The 22,368-nt window shown below is 44.9% G+C and overlaps 1 protein-coding gene across 2 annotated transcripts in view; it reads right to left on the bottom strand.

The window, feature by feature from the left end:
* Positions 1 to 2,104: 2,104 nt before the first annotated feature.
* Positions 2,105 to 22,368, bottom strand: part of SLC23A2 (solute carrier family 23 member 2) — a 51,503-nt gene continuing 31,239 nt past the window's right edge. For both annotated transcript variants that reach the window (XM_059490727.1, XM_059490728.1), the window contains exons 7-16: positions 21,331 to 21,401; positions 20,024 to 20,205; positions 16,171 to 16,291; positions 14,690 to 14,846; positions 11,969 to 12,116; positions 11,029 to 11,134; positions 7,113 to 7,242; positions 5,695 to 5,832; positions 3,534 to 3,629; positions 2,105 to 2,426 (exon numbers count right to left, since the gene is read on the bottom strand). In XM_059490727.1, coding sequence (XP_059346710.1) covers positions 2,194 to 2,426; positions 3,534 to 3,629; positions 5,695 to 5,832; positions 7,113 to 7,242; positions 11,029 to 11,134; positions 11,969 to 12,116; positions 14,690 to 14,846; positions 16,171 to 16,291; positions 20,024 to 20,205; positions 21,331 to 21,401 — 1,382 coding nt within the window. In that variant the 3' untranslated portion in view covers positions 2,105 to 2,193. The remainder of the gene's footprint in view (positions 2,427 to 3,533; positions 3,630 to 5,694; positions 5,833 to 7,112; positions 7,243 to 11,028; positions 11,135 to 11,968; positions 12,117 to 14,689; positions 14,847 to 16,170; positions 16,292 to 20,023; positions 20,206 to 21,330; positions 21,402 to 22,368) is intronic.

Here is a 22,368-nt window from a genome sequence, read left to right as displayed (position 1 = left end):
TTGTATACACTGATGCCACCTCTGATATGACAAAATGAGATTTCTACCATGAATATTTGCCCTTCCCTCTCCAAATCTGGTTGAAAATTCTCAATCACCTCTTCACTCACCTCTCAGCTGCCAACTCCCCTGGGTGCTTGGCGTTGGAAAAGGCAGGGAAGGACAGGGAGGAAAATCCAGCATTGGCAGTCAGGCTGCACCTGGACACACAATTTGTGTTTAGTTCTCCCCAAACCTGCAGCTTCATCCTCTCCAGCCCTGCCAGAGCTTGGTACAGGCACCTAAATCGTGGAATTTGGGATTTTGGTGCTCCCCAAACCTGCAGCTTCATCCTCTCCAGCCCTGCTCAGCATGGGCAGCCAAATCCTGGAATTTGGGATTTTAATGCTCCCCAAACCTGCAGCTTCGTCCTCTTCCTCCACCCCTGCTGGGGGATCTGGAATCTGCCCACACCCAAACCCTGTGCAGGCAGGCAGGGGAACCCCAACACCTCGCTCCCTGGGGAGGAAAACACTGAAAAATGAGCAAAAAATGACTTTTGTTTTTTTGTTTCACAGGCAAACCAACCTCGTCTACCACACAACGACTTCCGAGCAGCTCTGGAGCCCGAGTGACACCAGGGCTGCAAACTAGTGAGAGTTCCCCGAGGGAAGCAGGAACAAAGGCATGCTTGGGCACGGGGAAAACGGGGGAAAACAGTTTCTGGCAACAGCCACGGCATGCTGAGAACGAGCTCCACGGAGCCATTCCCACTCTACACTACTCAGCTCCGTCCTCGCCCTCCCCACCCCAACCCGTCCATGCTTCAAAAACCCACAACAAATTCCCCTGGGAGCAGACTGAGAGAAAACAGAGCTCCTGTGCTCCTGTCCAGTAGTCACACGTGGATAAATAGATCAGGGGGTTACAGGACCTACTGGTATGGGTTTCCCAGGAATACAAAACGCAAGCACCGTAGAGCGTTACTGGCCTCGAAATTACATTACACGACATTTCCCTGATGATCTCCACAGCTGAAAATGCTTTTGGGGCCACACTGAAGTCTAAAACTAACTTGCAATAGTAAGAACATTAAACAGGAATAAAACTGGTAATCATGAATGCATGATGAGCGTGAACACCCACATAACAGCAGAGCTGAGACTACTCCAGGAAAAAGGAAAGGATTTCTGAGTGGTGCCCTGATTGGACCCAATACCCGTGAAGCCATGGGGGGGTGAGGCTGCAGGTGCAGTGTCTCTGCTCTCCCAAAGCCCTTCCAGCAGCCAGCAGCCTCTGGAGAAGCCCCACAAGAGAAGAGCCATCAGCAAAATAAAAAACCAAAACCCTGCTCAGAGCCCAGCGCGGCTTTCCCTGCAGGGAACAACTGTTAATTGCTTGGAGCTGCTCAGCTAATTAACATTTCTGGCCAGGGCACATCCTGCTGGTGACAGGAATCCTGTGTGAGCCCAGCTTTGCCATCCCTGTGTCCCCCAAGGAAACCCTGGTGGGGAAGGCAGAGGTGCAGAAATGAGAAATGCTGCCAGGGAAAGAAGGGGCTGCCGCAGACCGAGCCAGCCACGGCTTCCAGAGGCAGAGTTATTCCAGAAAGTTCCTGTCTGAGCTCTGCTGTGGCACTGAAAGCACAGAATGGAACTCTCCTGAGCTGCCAGCATCAGCTGAGCCGTTTCCAGGGCGCTGGGAATGTGCAGATCACTGAGCAGCATCCACGGCATCTGACGGGAGCTGAAGGAAATATTTCTCCTTTTCTCCCTTTTTCCCTCCCTCCTTCTCCAAGGTTCAGCTCTCCTGGTGTAACCAATGCTGAGAGCTCCAATAAAATCACAATAAAAACCAAATTTTGCAGCAGCACCTCCACAGCTCCACCTAAACCCATTAAAAACCAACAGAATAATTAGGTGCACAGCTCTCTCCAAGCTCCCAACAGAATCAGGGGCACAGCTCTCTCCAAGCTCCCCAAATCAGCAGGATTTGCCCCAGAGACACCAGACCTGGCTCCCAGCTCCCACAGCAGGAAAAGCTTTTTTTTTTTTTCTTTTTTTTTCTTTTTTTTTCTTTTCTTTAAATCCGTCTCAGCTCTGGTTCCAGAATTTAAATGCAGATATACAAAACATATATTTTAATGCTTCTTAATCAGCAAGAAACTGCAAATACATCTCTGACTACAACTAGATAATATAATTTCAGCTAAGGCTATACTGTAGCTTCTGAGTCTTCATCTGAACTCCTGCAGCTGCTGCTTTTCCTGAAGCCTTTCCACGTGTAGCCCACGAAGGTGGGGCTGATGGGCAGGAAGCTGAAACACCTGTACTTTTTAATGAAGTTCATGCCAAAAGGCAGATCGTAGGTTTCCATGCCATCCAGGGATTTGCTGCCTTTGCCAACCCCTTTCTTCCACTTCCGAATTCCCCTCTCCTCGGGGCTTCCTGGAAATCAGAATGAAAGGAGGAAAATGTGTTTATATTCATATGGATACCCTGACATGGACACAAAGCTCTGGGAAGATGTCCCAGGCTCCTCAAAAAGGGAAAAAAACCCACATTATCTGCTTTATTTTCTAACTGGAATTCAAGGCAAATTATTCCTCTGGAATGGAAGCAGGTTTGGATCTCCAGTTTTACTGTGTCTCCTGGAGACTGGTTTGGTTTTATCAGGGTTTTTGGGTGTTTTACAGGGTGGGATTTTAACCTGAGGTGCTCTCAGGGAAGGGAGGGCAGGTAAGGACCCTGCTCCTGCTGTGGAAACAGCCACCCCAAAAGCAGGGATCTGCTGCTGGTGTTCTGCCCCAGGGAATGCTGCTTTTACCCAGGGAATTCTGCCTTTCTCCAAGGAATTCTGCTCTTACCCTGGGAATTCTACTCTTTTTCCAGGGAATTCTGCCTTTCTCCAGGGAACTCCTGTTTTTATCCAGGGAATTTTGCCATTTTCCAGGGAATTCTGCCTTTCTCCAGGGAACTCTTGTTTTTATCCAGGGAATTTTGCCATTTTCCAGGGAATTCTGCCTTTCTCCAGGGAACTCTTGTTTTTATCCAGGGAATTTTGCCACTTTCCAGGGATTTCTGCCTTTCTGCAAGGAATGCTGCCTTTTCTCAGGGAATTCTACCTTCCTCCCAGGGAATTCTAGTTTTTATCCAGGAAATTCTGCCTTTCCCCGGGGAATTCTGCTTTTCTCCGGGGAATTCTGCTTTTCTCTGGGGAATTCTATTTTTTTTTTTTTCCAGGGAATGCTGCTTTTACCCAGGGATTTCTGCCTGTCTGCAGGGAATGCTGTTTACACCCAGGGATTCCTGCCATTTTCCATGGATTTCTGCCTGTCTGCAGGGAATGCTGTTTACACCCAGGGAATTCTGCCATTTTCCATGGATTTCTGCCTGTCTGCAGGGAATGCTGTTTACACCCAGGGATTCCTGCCATTTTCCATGGATTTCTGCCTGTCTGCAGGGAATGCTGTTTACACCCAGGGATTCCTGCCATTCTCCAAGGCCTCCTGCCCCTCCCCAGGGATGCTGAGGGCTCCCTTGAGTCAGGCTCACCTGGGATGGTGTTGTCCAGCACGAAGGCCACGCAGCCCCCGACGAACATGGCCGTGGTGAGCAGCACGTTCAGCACCTGATCAATGCCTGCAATTCCTGCAGCCACAGGGGAAAACCTGCTGGGATTTCATCCCCCACACCCCCCCGAGTCCCTCCCAGCTCCCGTGCTGGGCTCAGCGAGGGTCTGCTCACAAAGGGAGGCACAGGGGGTTGATGCAGAACCTTCCCCGGGCCACCAGCACGGGACATTGTTCCCCCGAAAATGCAATTTTCAGGAAGTGTCAGCTGCTCACAGAAATGTCACAAAGCACCATTTCAGTTCCTACTGCAGGCACAGCTAAGCAGGAAACCGTGGAGTGCAAAAGGGAAGCGTTCAGACTGTAAAATTGTAATTTTTATATAATAATTACTTTATAAATCTTTTCTATAAATAACAATAATTACTTTAATAAATATTTTACGAACAATCCTTTTTACTTTTCAAAGGGGCAAGGATTCCCAGCCCCAGCTATCGAAGAACACTGCATTAACCACATAAAGCTTGAGGGATCTGCTTTTCTAACCACTTACAGCAGGACAGATATGCCCTTAAATCCTGGGCTGAAGGCATAGTGGAAAGAAAAGTCAGTTAATATTTGGTTTAAAAGCCTCCAGACAAGCCCAAAGCTGTGAAATATTTCCTTTGAGCCCATGTCTGGTGACACACACTGGCATGAGGGTCACATGAAAAAACAGAAAAGCTTCCCAGTGAACTCCTCAAAGCCACAATTCCCTTATCAGTCTGCAAGGGAATTCACTAAAATTAAAATTAACACCCAGAACACGTCTGAGGGACAGAAAGTTTCAAGCCCCAAACAATTCCCCACCTTCCAAACTCTGCCTTGGTGCTTCCCCTTTATCTTTTAGCGTCATTTTCAGCTCACATGCACCCTTTCAGTTTTTATTTCAGCCCAGCTGGTAACTGCACCAAGAGAAAGCAGGAAAGCTCCAGCTGTGTCCCACTGGAACATCCCCTGCAGGTCTCAGCCTCTGAAAGAATTCTCTCGTCTGCACCTACAGCCTAAACTGTGCATAATTTGGGGGGTTTTCCTCCATAATTTGGGTTTTCCCTCCACAATTTGGGGGTTTTCCCTCCACAATTTGGGGTTTTTCCTCCACAATTTGGGGTTTTCCCACCACAATTTGGGGTTTTCCCTCCACAATTTGGGGGTTTCTCCTCCACAATTTGGGGGTTTCCTCCACAATTTGGGGGTTTTCCTCCACAATTTGGGGATTTCCTCCACAATTTGGGTTTTCCTCCACAATTTGAGGGTTGTTCCTCCAAAATTTGGGGTTTTCCCACCACAATTTGGGGGTTTCTCCTCCACAATTTGGGGTTTTCCTCCACAATTTGGGGGTTTTCCTCCACAATTTGGGTTTTCCTCCACAATTTGGGTTTTCCTCCACAATTTGAGGGTTTTTCCTCCACAATTTGGGGTTTCCTCCACAATTTGGGGGTTTTCATCCACAATTTGGGTTTTTCCTCCACAATTTGGGGTTTTCCTCCACAATTTGGGGTTTTCCTCCACAATTGGGGTTTTTCCTCCACAATTTAGGGTTTTTCCTCCACAATTTAGGTTTTCCCTCCACAATTTGGGGTTTTTCCTCCACAATTTGGGGTTTTTCCTCCACAATTTGGGGGTTTTTCCTCCACAATTTGGGGGTTTTTCCTCCACAATTTGGGGGTTTTTCCTCCACAATTTCGGGGGTTTTTCCTCCACAATTTCGGGGGTTTTCCTCCACAATTTTGGGGTTTTTTCCTCCACAATTTAGGGGTTTTTCCTCCACAATTTCGGGGGTTTTCCTCCACAATTTCGGGGGTTTTCCTCCACAATTTGGGGTTTTTTTCCTCCACAATTTTGGGGTTTTTTCCTCCACAATTTGGGGGTTTTTCCTCCACAATTTTGGGGTTTTTTCCTCCACAATTTTGGGGTTTTTTCCTCCACAATTTAGGGGTTTTTCCTCCACAATTTTGGGGTTTAACTCCACAATTGGGGTTTTTCCTCCACAATTTGGGGTTTTCCCCCCACAGTTTGGGTTTCTCTTCCCGCCCCCCTGTGCCTGATGGATTTTCCAGGAGAGCACGAGGCAGAAGGGCTGATGGAGGAGCAGGAACACGTACCTGTGACCAGGGGGTTCTGTTTCAGGTAGCTGGGGAGCACGAGCCCGAAGAAGATGGAAAATCCCAGCACGAAGAGGTTGCGAGAGGAATTGAGATCGATGAACTGCAGGTTGGACAGACCCACGGCCGTGATCATCCCTGAACACAGCAAAACAGCCCAAGAGCAGCTTTCGGGTAACTCCTTTTCTTCAAAAAAACCCCAAACCCAGCAAAATATCCCTGGAGATACGCCCCAGTACATTTGGGGTAATTTGTCAGAAAAGTGCATGGGGATTTCTTAACAGCACAGCAACTGCTTTTTTTTCTTTTTCCTTTTAATCTGTATTTTTAGAAATCAGCAAACCTGGGAATCAGTGCACCATGAAACCACACTGCAACCAGAAAGAGAGGATTTGGGTAGATTATTAGGAAAGGAAGATTTGGGTAGATTATTAGGAAAGCAATGTTACTCCTTCCTCTGAGGATTTCCTTCTGTTAAACAAGTCAGTAACATCGCTTTGTGTTTCATATATATTTTATGTTTGTGTTTTATATATATTTTTATATATATATAATTTTTGTGTTTCATATATATTTTTTATTTTTGTGATTTATATATATTTTTATACATATATATTTTATTATGTGTTTTATATATATTTATATATATAATTTTTGTAGTTTATATATGTTTTTTATTTTTGTGATTTATGTATATTTTTATACATATATATTATGTGTTTTATATATATTTATGTACATATAATTTTTGTGTTTTATATATATTTTATTTTTGTGATTTATATATATTTTTATACGAATACATTTTATGTTTGTGTTTTATATATATTTATGTATATATATAAAATTTTTGTGTTTTATGTATATATTTCATGTTAGTGTTTTATATATATTTTTATACATATATATTTTATGTTTGTGTTTTATAGATATTTATGTATATATAATTTTTGTGCTTGATATATTTTTACTTTTGTGATTTATATATATTTTTATACATATATTTTATGTTTGTGTTTTATATATATTTTTATATATATAAATTTTGTGATTTATATATATTTTTTTATTTTTGTGATTTATATATTTATAAATATATATTTTACGTGTGTGTTTCATATATATTTATATATACATAATTTTTGTGGTTTTTATGTATTTCATGTTTGTGTTTTATATATTTTTTTACACACATATATTTTATTATGTGTTTTTACACATATATTTGTATATTTTTATTTCTGTGGTTTGCGTATATTTATAAATTTTTTTGTGTTGTATATATATATGTATATCTTATGTTTTGTTTATATTTATATATATATATATATTACATAAAAGGACCCATCCTTTCCATTCCAAACCACGCCTGCAGGAGCACAGAGGCTCCCACTATCAAACAGTCCCCAGGCCCTTACCAAAGAGGGTGCAGAAGAGAGCGCCCAGCACGGGGTCGGGCAGCGATGCGAAGAGCGCGCTGAACTTGCCCACCATGCCCAGCAGCAGCATGAAGGCAGCTCCGTACTGGATCACCCTGCGGCTGCCGACCTGCAGGGAACAGCACAGGACACGCGTCAGGGCTGCCCAGCCCGGCCTCACGCACCCGCTGCTGCCTTCTGCGCCGCAGGTTTCACCGCAGCTCACTCCCGGTGCCTGGGTCAGCGTACTCGCAGGTGTAAATACATATGTTATATGTACTATAGTATATTTACTATCGTATATATTATATATACTATATCTATTAGACATATTGTACTATGCTATATATATATTATACACTCTACATATTATATATATATAGTATATATATATATAGTATATATATTATACTATATATACTATATATATTATACTATATATATGCTATATATATATGCTATATATATATATTATACACTCTACATATTATATATATATACTATATATATTATACTATATATATTATACTATATATACTATATTTAAAAATACTATACTATTCTAAAGAATACAGAAAGGATACTTACAGAATGCTAAAAGAATAATAATGAAAACTCATAACTCTTTCCAAAGTCTAGACACAGCTTGGCTCTGTAGCCCAGGTCTCATTTCAGCTCATTCCTGGCTCCTGTGTTATTGTACTCGCAGGTGTGTATATATATATATATATATATAAAATATATATATACTGCAGTATATATATTATATATATTAGATATATTATATATAGCATAGTATACTATATATATTATATACTATATATATAGTATATAGTATATACTACACTATATATACTATATATGTATTATACTAAATATATATTATATATACTACACTATATTTTAAAATACTATACTATACTAAAGAATACAGAAATAATACTTATTGAATGCTAAAAAGATAATAATGAAAACTCAAACTTGTGACTCTTTCCAGAGTCTCAACATAGCTTGGTTCTGCTGCTCAGGTTTCATTTCAGCTCATTCCTGGCTCCTGTGTTATTGTACTCACAGGTGTATATATACATTATATATACTATAGTAGATTTATTATCATATATATATATACACACACACACACTATATATATACTATATATATATACACTATATACATATTATACTATACTATATATATTACCCTGTATTATACTATATATTATACTATATTACACTATTCTATATATATTATATATACTATAATATATTTAAAAATACTATACTATTCTAAAGAATACAGAAAGGATACTTACAGAATGCTAAAAAGATAATAATGAAAACTCAAACTTGTGACTCTTTTCAGAGTCTCGACACAGCCTGGCCAATGAGACAAAACAACTCACAGCAGAAACAAATAAAACATTCACCTGTGGGTAAACAATCTCCAAACACAGGAGAAGCAAATGAGATAAAAATTGTTCTCCTTTTCTCTGAGGCTTCTCAGCCACCTAGGATAAAGGATTTTTCAGGGAATGTGAGTGCCACGCTGTGTGTGTTTTGTTTTGGTGCTGGAGGGCTCAGCTGAGGCACAGCTGCTCTGCAGCCAAGCTCAGCCTCCCCAGGCCAGCCCTAAAACCATCTGGAACTGCCTCAGTCACCAGGAAAGCTGGTGGAACCCAGCTAGGGGACAGAAAGCAAAATGGAAATGGAAATATATCAAATAAATCCTGTGTGCTGCTGCCCTGGGACACTGGAATAGATGAAACCGTTTGTGGGAAGGAGGAGCAGGATTTTTAGGCTTAGGTCAGCCCAAGCTCAGAGAGCAGGGCTGAATGCAAATCAGGGTCGTGCTAATACTGAAACCAAGGGCCTGCACTTCCTTCCCAGTTTTATTTTAAGCACCCAAGATTCAAGCAGGCTCTCTGTGGTGCAGGGGTAGTGGATAAACCTGAAGTTGGTACTTTAACATCTTCCACTGCCACAAAAGGTGCCCCAGGAACAACAAAAACTCCTTTACATTGAGGTGGTTTCTAGAAAAGCCCTTTGCAGGTCCCCTGGCGCAGAGCAGCAGGGTTCAAAAAGGAAATATTCATTTGTTCATCGTGTGTGACTGAGCTGAATGAGAGAAATGGGAAACTACAGATCCAGCAGGTCTGGGGAGGGAAAAAGCCTTCCTTGCCCCCATTCCTCACTGCTGAGCTCCAGGTGAGCTCCCTCCCCTGCAAACAGAGCTCTGCTGCACCGTAACTGGAATTACAACAGAATTTAGTTGGCACCTTTCTCTGCTCTTTATAGAAATATTCATTTCTGTTGAACCAATGAGATCCCGCCCTACAATTCTCTTCCTGCTAGAAACAGGCAAATCCTCTGAAAAGCTGCATGACAGTGACATTTATTTATGCAAACAAATTAAAGCTACTGAAAACATCCCAGGCAGCATTCAGCTCAGCTCTGTGTTTATTCCCAGCACACACACACTTATTTTGGAGTGATTATTTTGGAGTGCATGAAATGGTACCTGGAGCCTCCATTTCAGCATCATCCCCCTGGCAGGAGCTGCTTTAGCCCCAGCTAATCAGAGTTAATTATCTTGCTCTCATCAAGTAAAACACACAAAGCTCAAAGGCTCTGCAGCCCCTCCATCCAGCAGAATTTAAATTTAAGTGCAATTACACACCGATTTCAAGGCAGGGAAAAGCCCTGGTGATGCAGCACTGGAGGAGATCTCCTCTCCCAAATCAAGAGCAGAGCATCTCTGTGTCAAAATTCTGTGCCAAAATTCTACCTGGAGCTGAGGAACTGCCGGATTTTGGGGAATGAAAGCGCAGAGAGGGAACAAGAGCACAGCCTGGGCAGCTCCACTCCCTGCCACAGCTGCCACTTCAGCTTTCCACTGCCCCAGCACGAAATGCACGCTCGTTTCTGTGGGCTGCTCACAAAACAAAGTGCTGTTAATTCATCTCAACCCCCACGAAGCAACAATGGGAAGGGAGCAGAACAGAATAAACCTTTCTTTAAGGGTTTTTTGTGAGCACAACTTCTCTCCTAGGAGATTTCCATCAGCTGGGAGGTGGCTGGTACAGACAGCAGATGGTGCTGTAAGTGCTGAACTGCACCCCAAGGCAGCAGAATCGCCCTTTGTGCAGCACAAGGCAGGGCTGAGGACAAATACATCATTTATACGTGATCAGATAATTTTCCATCCTTGCACGAAGGATTTATGGCTCCCACGTTCAACACCCAGCAAGGTGGAACTATGTACAACATAAATCACTCTTGGTGTTCCTTACCAAGGTTAAATTAACATTATCAGGCAGATTTCCGTGCAGCCAAGGCCTCCCAGCTCAGCCAGGCACAGACCCAGCCCCACACGAGAGCAGGGGAGCCCCTCAAGCACTCACACACTTTATTGAGCAGCATCACCAGAAATACATAAATCCCTGAGCCTTAAACCAAATACTGAGGGTCCTTTTAGCTCTGAAATGACCTTGGCCCAGTACAGACTCAGGTAAAGCCCAAGCACCTCCCGTTGCATTTTACTGTGTGTGAGGCATTAAAAAGTCTCTTCCTGCTGATGCATTCAGAGCAAGACACCCAAAAAGCAGCAATTTCTGCACAGTTTACAGGGTTTATGCCTCAATTCAAACACCCCAGAGCCCGGGAATGCTGCCTGGGTTTTCCAAGAGAGTTTATGCAGCAGCATCTGCTTTATGGGGATTCTAACTGCATTTTAGTCTGGATAAAGGGATTTTTGAGGTCCTGATGTACAATAATGCATTTCCCTCGGACAAGAGCTGGTACAGACACTCAGAATGGTCTGGGAAGTTTGTGTGCACAGGGATGGAGCAGAATGGGCTCCTGGAAGAGGACTGTGAACACAAGGAACCCCTGAGGGCTCCCAGCAATGCACTTCTCACCTTTGTGATGCCCAGGACCCCGATGTTGGGGCTGGAGGAGGTGGATCCATTCCCTGTCCCAAACACTCCATCCAGAACACAGGAGAGCCCCTCGATGAAAATCCCCCTGGAAATCCCAAAGAGAACACAAGAGTTGGTACAGGCACCATTCACTGGGGTGCTCCTGAGGGCCACAGGGGCATCTGCCCCACGTGGAATCACTGAAATTCATGGTTCAGGCTCCAGCACACCTGGGAAACACTCGGGAGTTCTGCTTCCTGAGTCTTAGATCCCACATTCTTAAACTGAGGAAATTTGTATTAAAAATTCAGATAAAACTTCAGAGCTGCTCTGTTTCTAAACTGCATTCGCAGTGAGTCTTAGATCCCACATCCCTAAACTGAGGAAATTATATTAAAAATTCAGATAAAACTTCAGAGCTGCTGTTTCTAAACTGCATTCCAGCTGAGTCTTAGATCCCCACATTCTTAAACTGAGGAAATTTATATTAAAAACTCAGGTAAAACTTCAGAGCTGCTCTGTTTCTAAACTGCATTTGCGGTGAGTCTTAGATCCCACATCCCTAAACTGAGGAAATTATATTAAAAATTCAGATAAAACTCCAGAGCTGCTCTTTGTTTCTAAACTGCATTCTGGGTGATTTTGACAACCCCAATTCCAGAACCAGTTCAGAGCTCTTTCCCTGTGGAAATTGTGCTGGTAACTCCCACAGACTCCAGCAGGAATGGGACTGGGATTCAAACGTAACGAAACAACCCCAGGTGCCATTTCCACCCTGGATTTCAGATCCTTGGTCCTTGAGGACCAAAGTGACCAAAACGCAGCATGACCAAAACGCAACATTCCACCCCAGAGCACATCCCTGCTTATCCAGAAGGGGAAAAAAGCCAAAAAACCCCGACAGGCTGAGCCAGAGGAGGTGCTTGGGGCCGGGACAGACCTGTTGATGGCGTGGATGGGAGGAGGAGGAGCACAGGAGAGCCTGGCACAGGCGTAGTAGTCGCCGATGGACTCGATGATGCTGGCCACCACGGCGCTGAGCATGCCGATCACTCCCGCCGCTGAGATGGTGGGCAGCCCCCACTGGACTGTGGAGAGAGCAAAACTGAAACATTCCTGCCCCAGAAATGGGATTCAGGACACCCTCTGGCTGCCCTGTGTGGTGGTGATCGCAGGGGTCAGGATGAGGGAAGAGATGGGAATGCTGACTCCATGTTCTGAAGGCTGATTTATTATTTTATGATATATATTATATTAAAAGTATACTAAAAGAATAGAAGAAAGGATTTTACCAGAAGGCTAGCTAAGAGAACAGAAGAGCTCTGACTCCTTCTTTGAGCACCAGGCTGGGAAAAGAGACTTTCTAACACATCTTGGGGTCACTGTGAGCAGCTAAAGCCCTGAGACCCCAGCACACAGCCTGGCTACCAAATACACAAACCTGGGGGAACTGTGCAGTGCTTTGGGCTGGGAAGGGCTTTTGGGATCCCCCAGCACTGCCCAGGTCACTGCTGGCCATGTCCCCAAGTGCCACATCCAAACTGCTGCTCGATCCCCCCAGGGATGGGCTCCAGCACTGCAACAGGGCTGGGCAAGAAATATTCCCCAAAATCCACCCTGAGCACGGCCTGGGGCTGTTCCCTCTCCTCCCGTCCCTTAACCCTATTTGGGATAAGATCCAAAATTCCCCCTGCCTCTCCCCTCCTGTCAGGGAGTTGTGCAGAGCCAGAAGTTCCCCTGATCCCATTTTCTGCCCCTGAGCCCCTTCCCAGCTCCATTCCCTGCCCTGGACAGGCTCCAGCCCCTCCATGTCCTTGTCCTGAGGGCCCAGAGGTGACCCTGGGATTGAGGGGGGCCCTCCCCAGTGCCCAGCACTGTTTATTTATCTTTGAAGGGAACAACAAACCCCCCTCACTCTAACACAGCCTTGGCAAGTTCAAGGAGATGAAAGGAGCAAAGGAACAATTGCCAAACCAACTGCTTTGATCACACTTGGAAAAATCCCAGGGAATCATAAAACCTCACTAAAAAAAAAAAAAAAAAAAAAAAATCCCCCCTGTTCAGGAATCAGGAATTTGAGCTACAGCTTGTGAGAAAACAATCCTGGCCAGTGAGGCAAATGCCACGGAATTATTATGGCTCCAAAAAGTCCCTTTGGTCACAAGTTTAGTCGATCAGAGAGTGGCAACAACCAGCTCTGATCACTGCACAAACACCCCCCGGCTCCAAATTTTTGTAGTAGAGAAAATAAGATTAATTTAAGCCTGCAGAAAAGCCTGGCAGGTTTTCCACAGCAATTGCCTCGATGCTTTTATCTCTTTGAAAGAGATGAGCCTCCTGCAACAAAGGGATCTTCAGTCACACAGGAGTGAATGAACCTCACAAATACAAATGGGCTGATCAGGGTGGAGGAGTTTTCCTCCTCTTCTCTCCCAAAAGCCTCCATTCTTCATCTGCTGCTTTAGAAGTGGTTTCTTTTAAGAACCAAAGCATATGGGAAACCACAACGGAGCTGCCTCATCACAATATGGTGGCACATCTGATAAATCCTGTATTTCTATTCTAAAATAATATTATTCCCTAAATTACGCTGTTAATTTCTGAACGGTGAGCCAGTTGTGCAATCCCACACCACAAACCCAGCCTTTAACAGCTTTAAACTCAGAGCTGGCCAACATAAAATTACCTCCAAAACACTGCGTGAAGTGTTTGGTGCTCTCCTGCAAATGATGTCACTGCCCTCTGATAAGCAGGGCCTGGCACTCCCTGACTTGCCCGTGCCAGCAGTGCCTTGGCATGTCAGGGCATTGTCCTGCCCTGTGCTCACCCTGAATGGGTGTGTTTGGGGCAGGGAACGCAGCAGGCTGGCAGAAACTCCCCACAGGAGTGATTCTTCACACACTGAGAGCCAGGGAGGGCAGCAGAGCTGTGCAAACCTGTCCCTGGCACTGTGCAGCCTTATCTGCACTGCCAAGGGCTGATAAATCAGCCAGCCCTGATCTCCACGGTAGAGGGGCAGTCACTTTTATCAGGAGAGGCACCCAGACCAACCCTGCAAAGTGCAGCTCCAGAGCCTCAGCCCTCCTTGGGTGAGACCCCAAGGAATCAGCTGAAAACAAGGAAAACCCAAAAAATATACACCAGCAGGCAAGAGAGTGGTGTGTGCTGGAACTGTGGAGTGGTTTGGACTGGGAGGGACCCTCAGAGCCATCAGCAGGACTGCTCTGAGCCCTGTCCAGCCTGGGGCACTGCCAGGGATGGGTCATCCACCACCCAAAGGGTATGGATGGATCATCCACCATCCAAAGGTTATGGAATAAACCCCAGACAGAGAAAAGAGAACCCTGGAGCAGCAGCACTGGCCCTGCTGGGTTCTGGGGAGCCAGGGCTATGGAATAAAGCCCAGACAGAGCCAGCAGGATCCCAGACCAGCAACAATGACCCTGCTGACCCCAGGAGCAGCTCACTTACAGGGGTAGGGCACCCCAAACCAGCTCACTTACAGGGGTAGGGCACCCCAAACAGCACACTTACAGGGGTAGGGCACCCCAAACCAGCTCACTTACAGGGGTAGGGCACCCCAAACCAGCTCACTTACAGGGGTAGGGCACCTTGAACAGCTCACTTACAGGGGTAGGGCACCCCAAACCAGCTCACTTACAGGGGTAGGGCACCTTGAACCACGGCGCCACCAGCAGCACGCCGCGCCGCGCGTCCGTGCGCGCGTAGAAGCCGTACTTGGAGCTGTCCGGGGGGAACACGTCGGTCACCGTGAAGATGAAGCACAGCAGCCACGACACCAGGATGGCCAGGATGATCTGGGGACAGCACCACAGCGGGCAGTGAGACCACGGCTGCCTCTCAGGGGCGGCTGAACAGCCCAGAGCTGGGGGAGACGGATCTGTGGGGAGCTTTGGGGGCTGGATGGGAGGTTTGTATGGCAGAGATTTGTACAGAAATTACATCCTATATATAGATATTGTATGGATTTGTATGGAAAAGACACGCTATACAGAGATACGGTATGGATTTGTATGTAAAATACATATTCTATATAGATATCGTATGTAAAATACATACTATATATAGATACAGTATGGATTTGTATGTAAAATACATACTATATATAGATACTGTATGTATTCATATGTAAAATACATATTATATATAGATACTGTATGTATTCATATGTAAAATACATATTATATATAGACACTGTATGTATTCATATGTAAAATACATACTATATACAGATACTGTATGTATTCATATGTAAAATACATATTATATATAGATATTGTATGTATTCATATGTAAAATACATACTATATATAGATATTGTATATAAATAATATGTAAAAGACATTTTATATATATATACTACATGTAAATAGTATGTAAAATACATACCATATACAGGTATACATACTGTATGCAAATAGTATGTAAAATACTATATACAGATTATGTATTTGTGTGTAAAATACCTATTATGTATAGAGACTGCATGTATATATTATATAAAATACACACCATATATACTGTATGTAAATAGTGTGTAAAATGCATACTATATATTATACATACTATATATACTTTGAGATAAATGTTGATTTAGAAATGTTATGGAACAGGATAGCTGTTGTTGAGAAATGGAGTTGGAACGAAGTTTTAAAGCATGGGTTTGTAAATAATATTAGATATTTTTGAGAAATAGAATTATGAAAGATGTATTGCAGTAGGATTTATGAGGGGTAGTTTCAGATGATTGGTTTTGAGGTATTTATAGTGTAGTGTGGTAAAAAGTTGATAGGTTAAGAAATGTTTATAGTGTTTTGTCTAGTTTGTTGGACAATACCCTTTTCCTAACCCAAAAATAAAACAACTAAAAGGCATTTCCCCTGTGTGCACAAACATCCCTTCCCCTCCCCATCACTCCCACAGCTCCTCAGCACAGGCCACAAAATCTGAACATTTCCTGTGGCCAACAATCCATTACATTTCCAATAAATCCATTTAAGATTTATCTCACCCTTTGTGAGTATTCTATCTTGAAGAAAAATCAAAACCAACAACCTCCCCCCCAAAAAACCCCAGAAATTATTTATTTTTGCCTAAGGAAGAACAAGTTCAACGACTTACAGGGAACATCTTGAAAAGCTGCAGCCTGTATGCTGTCCATCCTTTCTTGGATTTATAAATGGGCAAGGGAAATTTGACATTTCTGGCATACTGGGAGAACAACAACACTAGGAAAATAGTCCTGAGGAAAAAAGGAGGATGAGGAGGGTGGGACAAGAGAGGAATGTCATTAGCACCAACATATCATGAATTCTTTTCAGCACAAACCTCTTCAGACCCTTTGCATGCAGAACTTCAATTTCAGCAGAATACAAGGCAGCAAAAGGATTAAAATTATTATTCCTCAAATGCCAGATTTGAATTCTGAAGTGCTGCAAAACTCGGCAGCTGCAAGGAGATAAATGGATCAGGGACAGGCCCAGACTGAAGGGGGATTTTCAGTTAAAATTCCTGTGCTGCCCCTTCTGTCCTCCCAAACTCCACCTGTGGTCCAGGGCTGTCTGTAAAACACAGAACTTAACTTGCTGCCAGCACCTGGCAGGAAACAGGGAAACTGGAGGGCTGTGGGCAGGAATTTTTACATTTCAAAATTTGCCATCAAACTCCAAAGCACTTGGGAAAATTTCTGTCAGGGAAATGTTTTCTTTTATTCAGATTTTTTTTTTTTAATGAATCTTTCACTAAATAGCTGCAAATGAAGCAGAATGGAGCCCAAGCCCCAAGATTTGCTGCCAGAGCAGTCCATCAGTATTAGATATCTCAATTATTATTCATTTCCCCCATCAATGAAACTGCCAAGCTCCTCTAGACATTAAAAATTATTTTTACAGATAATAAATCAGAATTCAGGGCACGCTGCTCAATCCTGAATGAGCAATTCTCAATTCTCCACCCAGCTCTGCTCTGCAAGGGCCTCCCAAAGGCTGGAGCTGTCTGAAGGAGCAAAGCTCTGCTGAAATCTGAGATTATGTTTTTATCAGCTGACTTGAAAAATAAAGAGAGGATTTTCAGCCTCTCCTCTGCCCCGGATCAGACACAAACCAGTTCTCCTCTCCCTCAGCCTCCAGGAAAAGGAGGGGCATTCACAGCCCTCAGCAGGGCAGGAGAAAAGCAGAATATCCATCTTTTCCATGCAGGAAACCCCAGAATCTCCCCAAAACCCACCACGGGCTCCCCTCCCTCCCACACCAGCCCTGAGGACAGGGAGCTTTGGATTTGATTTAGCACAGAGCTGTAAAAAAATACAATATTCAATTATTGCAATGAATTTTCCATTGGCTGCACGGGAGAGGGGCTGTGAAACAGCACCAAAGCCTTGAATGCCTCAGGAAAATCTGGATAAACAGGCAAATCAGGAATAATTATTTTTATAAATGTCAACGCAAATGTCTGATAAAGGGAATAAAGCAGCCATGGAACAAGCCAGGTCAGGAAATGGGGAAATTTGGAATCCTGCAGCTCCCAGAGGGCCCCCAGGTGATTCTTCAGGGCCAGGGACAAATTCAGGACCTTGATATCCCCAGAAAATCCAGGATAATTCCAGGAGCCACATTCCCACAGAGCTGGAGTCACTCCTGAGTGGCTCCCACAGCTGTGGAGCTGATTTCATCAATCCCCTGCACATTTCTGCAGAAGCCAGAAATACTTTATTGACTGGCTAACATTTAAATCCTGCTCCTGAATTGATTTTTTTTTTTTCAATCTGCAAAAATGTCAACTTTAATTACACATTTCCATGTCCAATTCAAAGATGTGCTTGATTCATTTTGTGTTAGCCCCAACTTGCAGAGAAATTTGTTTTACAGACAAATCAAACGTTCCTTTGGATCAGCTGCTTAATACAACAAAATCACAAAAATACTCCTGATGCCAACATGCAAGACAAAACAGAATTCAAGAGCCCTTTAAATCATAAGCTGCACTTACAGAATACTTTACATGTTCAAAGCACTGTGCAAACAGATTAGTGAGATCACAATCTGATCTCACCAAGGCATTCATTCCTCTGCTCCCAGAGCCAGCACAGCCGGGTGTGGAGCTTCACGTCTGCTCCCCCAAAAATGGGGTTTCAATAGAGCCCCTTTTCTCCCTAAAATGGGGTTGCAATAGAGCTGTTTCTCTGCTCTCCCTAAAATGGGGTTTCAATGGAGCTGTTTCTCTTTTCTCCCCAAAATGGGGTTTCAATGGGATTGTTTCAGCCCCTTTTCTCCCTAAAATGGGGTTGCAATAGAGCTGTTTCTCTGTTCTCCCCAAAATGGGGTTTCACATGGAGCTGTTTCAGCCTCTGTTCTCCCCAAAATGGGGTTTCAATGGAGCTGTTTCTCTTTTCTCCCCAAAATGGGGTTTCAATAGAACTGTAGCAGAGGAATCAGCAATGCCAGCCCAGAAATACAAACTCCTCACTGCATTTCATCCCTCTGGGTGTTCTGTTAAATCACCTTTCCTACAGCACTGAACTCCACCCAGACAGTGGCTCCTCCTTTATAAAGTTCTGCTCTCCACACCTAATTTTTGGCCACTGTCCTCTCCTCTCTGCTCAAACCCGCATTACCATGGAATGGTTTGGGTTGGAAGAACCTTAAAGCCCATCCAGGCCCATGAAGGAGCCATGGGCAGGGACACTTTTCACTGCCCCAGGGTGCTCCAAGCCCTGCCCAGCCTGGCCTTGGGCACATCCAGGGGCAGCCACAGCTGCTCTGGGGCCACCCCACCCTCCCAGGGAAGGATTTCCTTACAGGGAAGAGTTCCAGGCAACTGCCCTGAGCTGCTCTGTCCTGATTCCCACATTTCTGGATGAGCTGACCTCATTCAGGCTCCGGGTGTTTCTCATGGTGTTTGTTTCTTACGGTGTGTGTTTCTCATGGTGTTTGTGTCTCGTGGTGGGTGTTTCTCAGGGTGTTTGGGTCTCGTGGTGTTTGATTCTCATGGTGTTTGCTGCTCATGGTGTTTGTTTCTTATAGTGTATATTTGTCATGGTGTTTGTGTCTCAGGGTGTGTGTTTCTCATGGTGTTTGTTTCTTGTGGTGTTTCTCATGTGTTTCTCCTCATGTGCGCTTCTCATGATGTTTGGTTCTCATGCTGTTTGGGTCTCGTGGTGTTTGTTTCTCATGATGTTTGTTTTTCATCGTGTTTCTCATGGTGTTTGGTTCCCATGGTGTTTGTTTCTCATGGTATTTCTTGTGGTGTTTTGTTCTCATGTGTTTCTCCTCATAGTGTACTTGGTTCCCATGGTGTTTTTGTTTCCCATAGTGTTTGTTTCTCATGGTGTTTGGTTCTCCTCCTGGTGTTTCTCATGTGTGCTTCTCATGGTATTTGGTTCTCATGGTGTTTCTCCTCATGGTGTTTGTTTCTCATGGTGTTTCTCACAGTGTGTGTTTCTCATGGTGTTTGGTTCCCATGGTGTTTCTCACGGTGTGTGTTTCTCATGGTGTTTCTCATGGTGTTTGCTCATGGTGTTTGTTTCTCATGGTGTTTCTCATGGTGTTTGTTATGTGTGTTTCTCCTCACAGTGTGTGTTTCTCATGGTGTTTCTCATGGTGTTTGGTTCTCCTCATGGCGTTCCTCATCATGGTGTTTGGCTCTCATGGTGTTTGTTATGTGTGTTTCTCCTCACAGTGTGTGTTTCTCATGGTGTTTGTTTCTCATGGTGTTTCTCACAGTGTGTGTTTCTCATAGTGTTTCTCACAGTGTGTGTTTCTCATAGTGTTTCTCACAGTGTGTGTTTCTCATGGTGTTTCTCACAGTGTGTGTTTCTCATAGTGTTTCTCACAGTGTGTGTTTCTCATGGTGTTTCTCATGGTGTTTGGTTCTCCTCACGGTGTTTCTCCACGCCATCACAGCCCAGCCGCCCCCAGCTCTCCCCCAGCAGCCCAAACCCCGCGTGCCCAGCAGGCACCCCCGGGGGTATACTCACAGCATGGCGATGCCCCAGTGCTTGCCAGCTCTCTCCCCTGCAGCCTGGAAGCCCGAGAGGCCGATGAGGGCCACGGTGGGGGTGATGGTCAGCGGCCCGATGTAGCGCAGCAGGGCCCCGGGCAGCCCCAGCAGCCCGATCACCACCTCGATCAGCGAGGACATGATGATGGCACCTTGGATCTGAACACACAACAGGGCAGAGAGCCAGCTCAGTGCCATCTGACAGCCACAGCCAAACGCCTTTTGTTTTTCTGCTCTGGATTACAAACTGCAGTTAAAAGAATTCAGTGACACAGAAGAACTCAGCAATTTTTTTTTTTTTTTTCCCGTCATAAAACAGCTCATTATGTTTAAGTGACTTATCGCTTTAAGCATAACACTTATGGTTTTCTCCACAAAACTATTACACAACAGACCAGTGGGCCAGTCTGGAAGCTGTGTGGAAAGCACATCACACTGTCAGACAGGAGACCTGGGGTCCAGGCTAACCTTTAAGCTCTCAGATCGAACGGCAAGGGTTGGTGCGCCACGAGGTGATGCTCCTAGCTCCTAGGGGCAGAGTGTGTGCTGCATTGGTCACAAGTGCTCCTTAGAAGCTGGATTAGAGCAGCGTTGTGGTCTCAGGAGACTGTCAGCCCTCTTGGCTGCAGGGCTCTTGGCAGGATGTAGCTATGGTTTGAACATGGGGAAGAGAGAGGGGTTGTTTTTAATTAAGAAAAAGTCGGCAGCCCAAAGCAACGGGATGGGAGATCAATTCCATGACACACGCCTTCATTTGGACTACTCTACCTGCCACCCTGGCGTGGCACAGCCCTCAGCCTGCCCTGCAGGGCACCACGACTTCACACTGCAGTGCTGAGGGTGGAGAAGGAGCTGCAGGTATCTCACAAGTCTTTGGGGGAGAATCGACCTCTTTTCACAAGAGTCTCCAACTTAAACACTTGGGAAGGAACCAGATTTCCTAAGTGCAGATTCAGCAGCCCCAGTGCACAGGGACAGCAGCAAGGGGCCTGGCAGCAGCTGAACTGCTGCACAAATCAAGGCTACAAGAAGAGTTTTCGTCTCTCTCGAGCATTTCACTGCACGGCTTTTGGGATGTGGTAACTAACTCCTGGTATTTGCTGTCCAGCAATGAACAGGTGGAAAAGATGAAGACTTCCATGAAATGAGCAAAGGGATATATTCACATGGAGATCGCAGTGAAACAAGAAATCACCAACTTAAAGACAAGAACACACAGATGATAAAGTGAGGAACTTAACTGGAGCTGGAGAGAGTGACAGCAAAAGGCAAGTCCCACATTACCTCTCGTATCCGGGGGTACCAGATGTGCTCCGTGTGCAGCAGCTCTGCTGTTCCGTTTGCAACTGTTACATCTTCCAAAGAGACAAAAAAAACAGGGGCTTCTTTTATTGCCCAGCCACTCTGCCCCGTCCCACACAAACCAAACCCCTCCCCAGGCTGCGGTTGATAAAGGAGCCCCAAATTCACGGAGAGAGCAAGTTCTGCTCAAATGAAGGCAAACAGCCAACCCCTCACTTCTCCCTGTGCTCCAAAATTCCCAGCAACCAGGGTTCCAACAGGAAAATGCCCTGATTTCCAGACAGGAAGGTCAGCCAGGAGTTCCCTCCCCACTCCAGTGGGGAATTACTCAGCTGCACCCCAGCAATCCCAAACTCCTGCTGCTCCCCAGTGCAGGTCACTCACTGAAGGAGCTGAGCCCTGGGGACAGCCCCACTGGCAGCTCTGGGAGGGGAAAGGTTCAGGAGGAAGATGAGCAAAGCTCTTTGTGAGAATTTGGGAGGGGAAAGGGCTCAGGAGGAAGATGAGCAAAGCTCTTTGTGAGAATTTGGTGGGGGGAAGGTTCAGGATGAAGATGAGCAAAGCTCTTTGTGAGAATTTGGGAGGGGAAGGTTCAGGATGAAGATGAGCAAAGCTCTTTGTGAGAATTTGGGAGGGGAAAGGGCTCAGGATGAAGATGAGCAAAGCTCTTTGTGAGAATTTGGGGGGGGAAGGGCTCAGGAGGAAGATGAGCAAAGCTCTTTGTGACAATCTGCAGTCCTGGGGAAATGGCTTTGCCACCCAGGGATGTCAGAGTTTATTTCACCAAGCTGGGTGTTAATCACATTTTGAATATGCGATATCAGATATGTATAAACACCCAAATAATAGAAATTAAATTATCAGAGTCCAAAGGAGCCCTGGTAAGGGCTCCAGTCAGGAGTGAGCAGCCTGATTATTGCCTGTGCTGCTGCTTCCCACTGCCCACAGCCTTGGTACTGAATAACCACCCCTCACTGAACACACAAAACTGCCAGAATCATTCCCAGTCCAAGCTGAAGC

This window comes from Ammospiza nelsoni, chromosome 30 (genome assembly GCF_027579445.1).
Source record: "Ammospiza nelsoni isolate bAmmNel1 chromosome 30, bAmmNel1.pri, whole genome shotgun sequence".
In the NCBI taxonomy this organism is placed as follows: domain Eukaryota; kingdom Metazoa; phylum Chordata; class Aves; order Passeriformes; family Passerellidae; genus Ammospiza; species Ammospiza nelsoni.
Note: the sequence above shows the minus strand (reverse complement) of the source record. Positions and strands in the feature narration are given on the sequence as shown.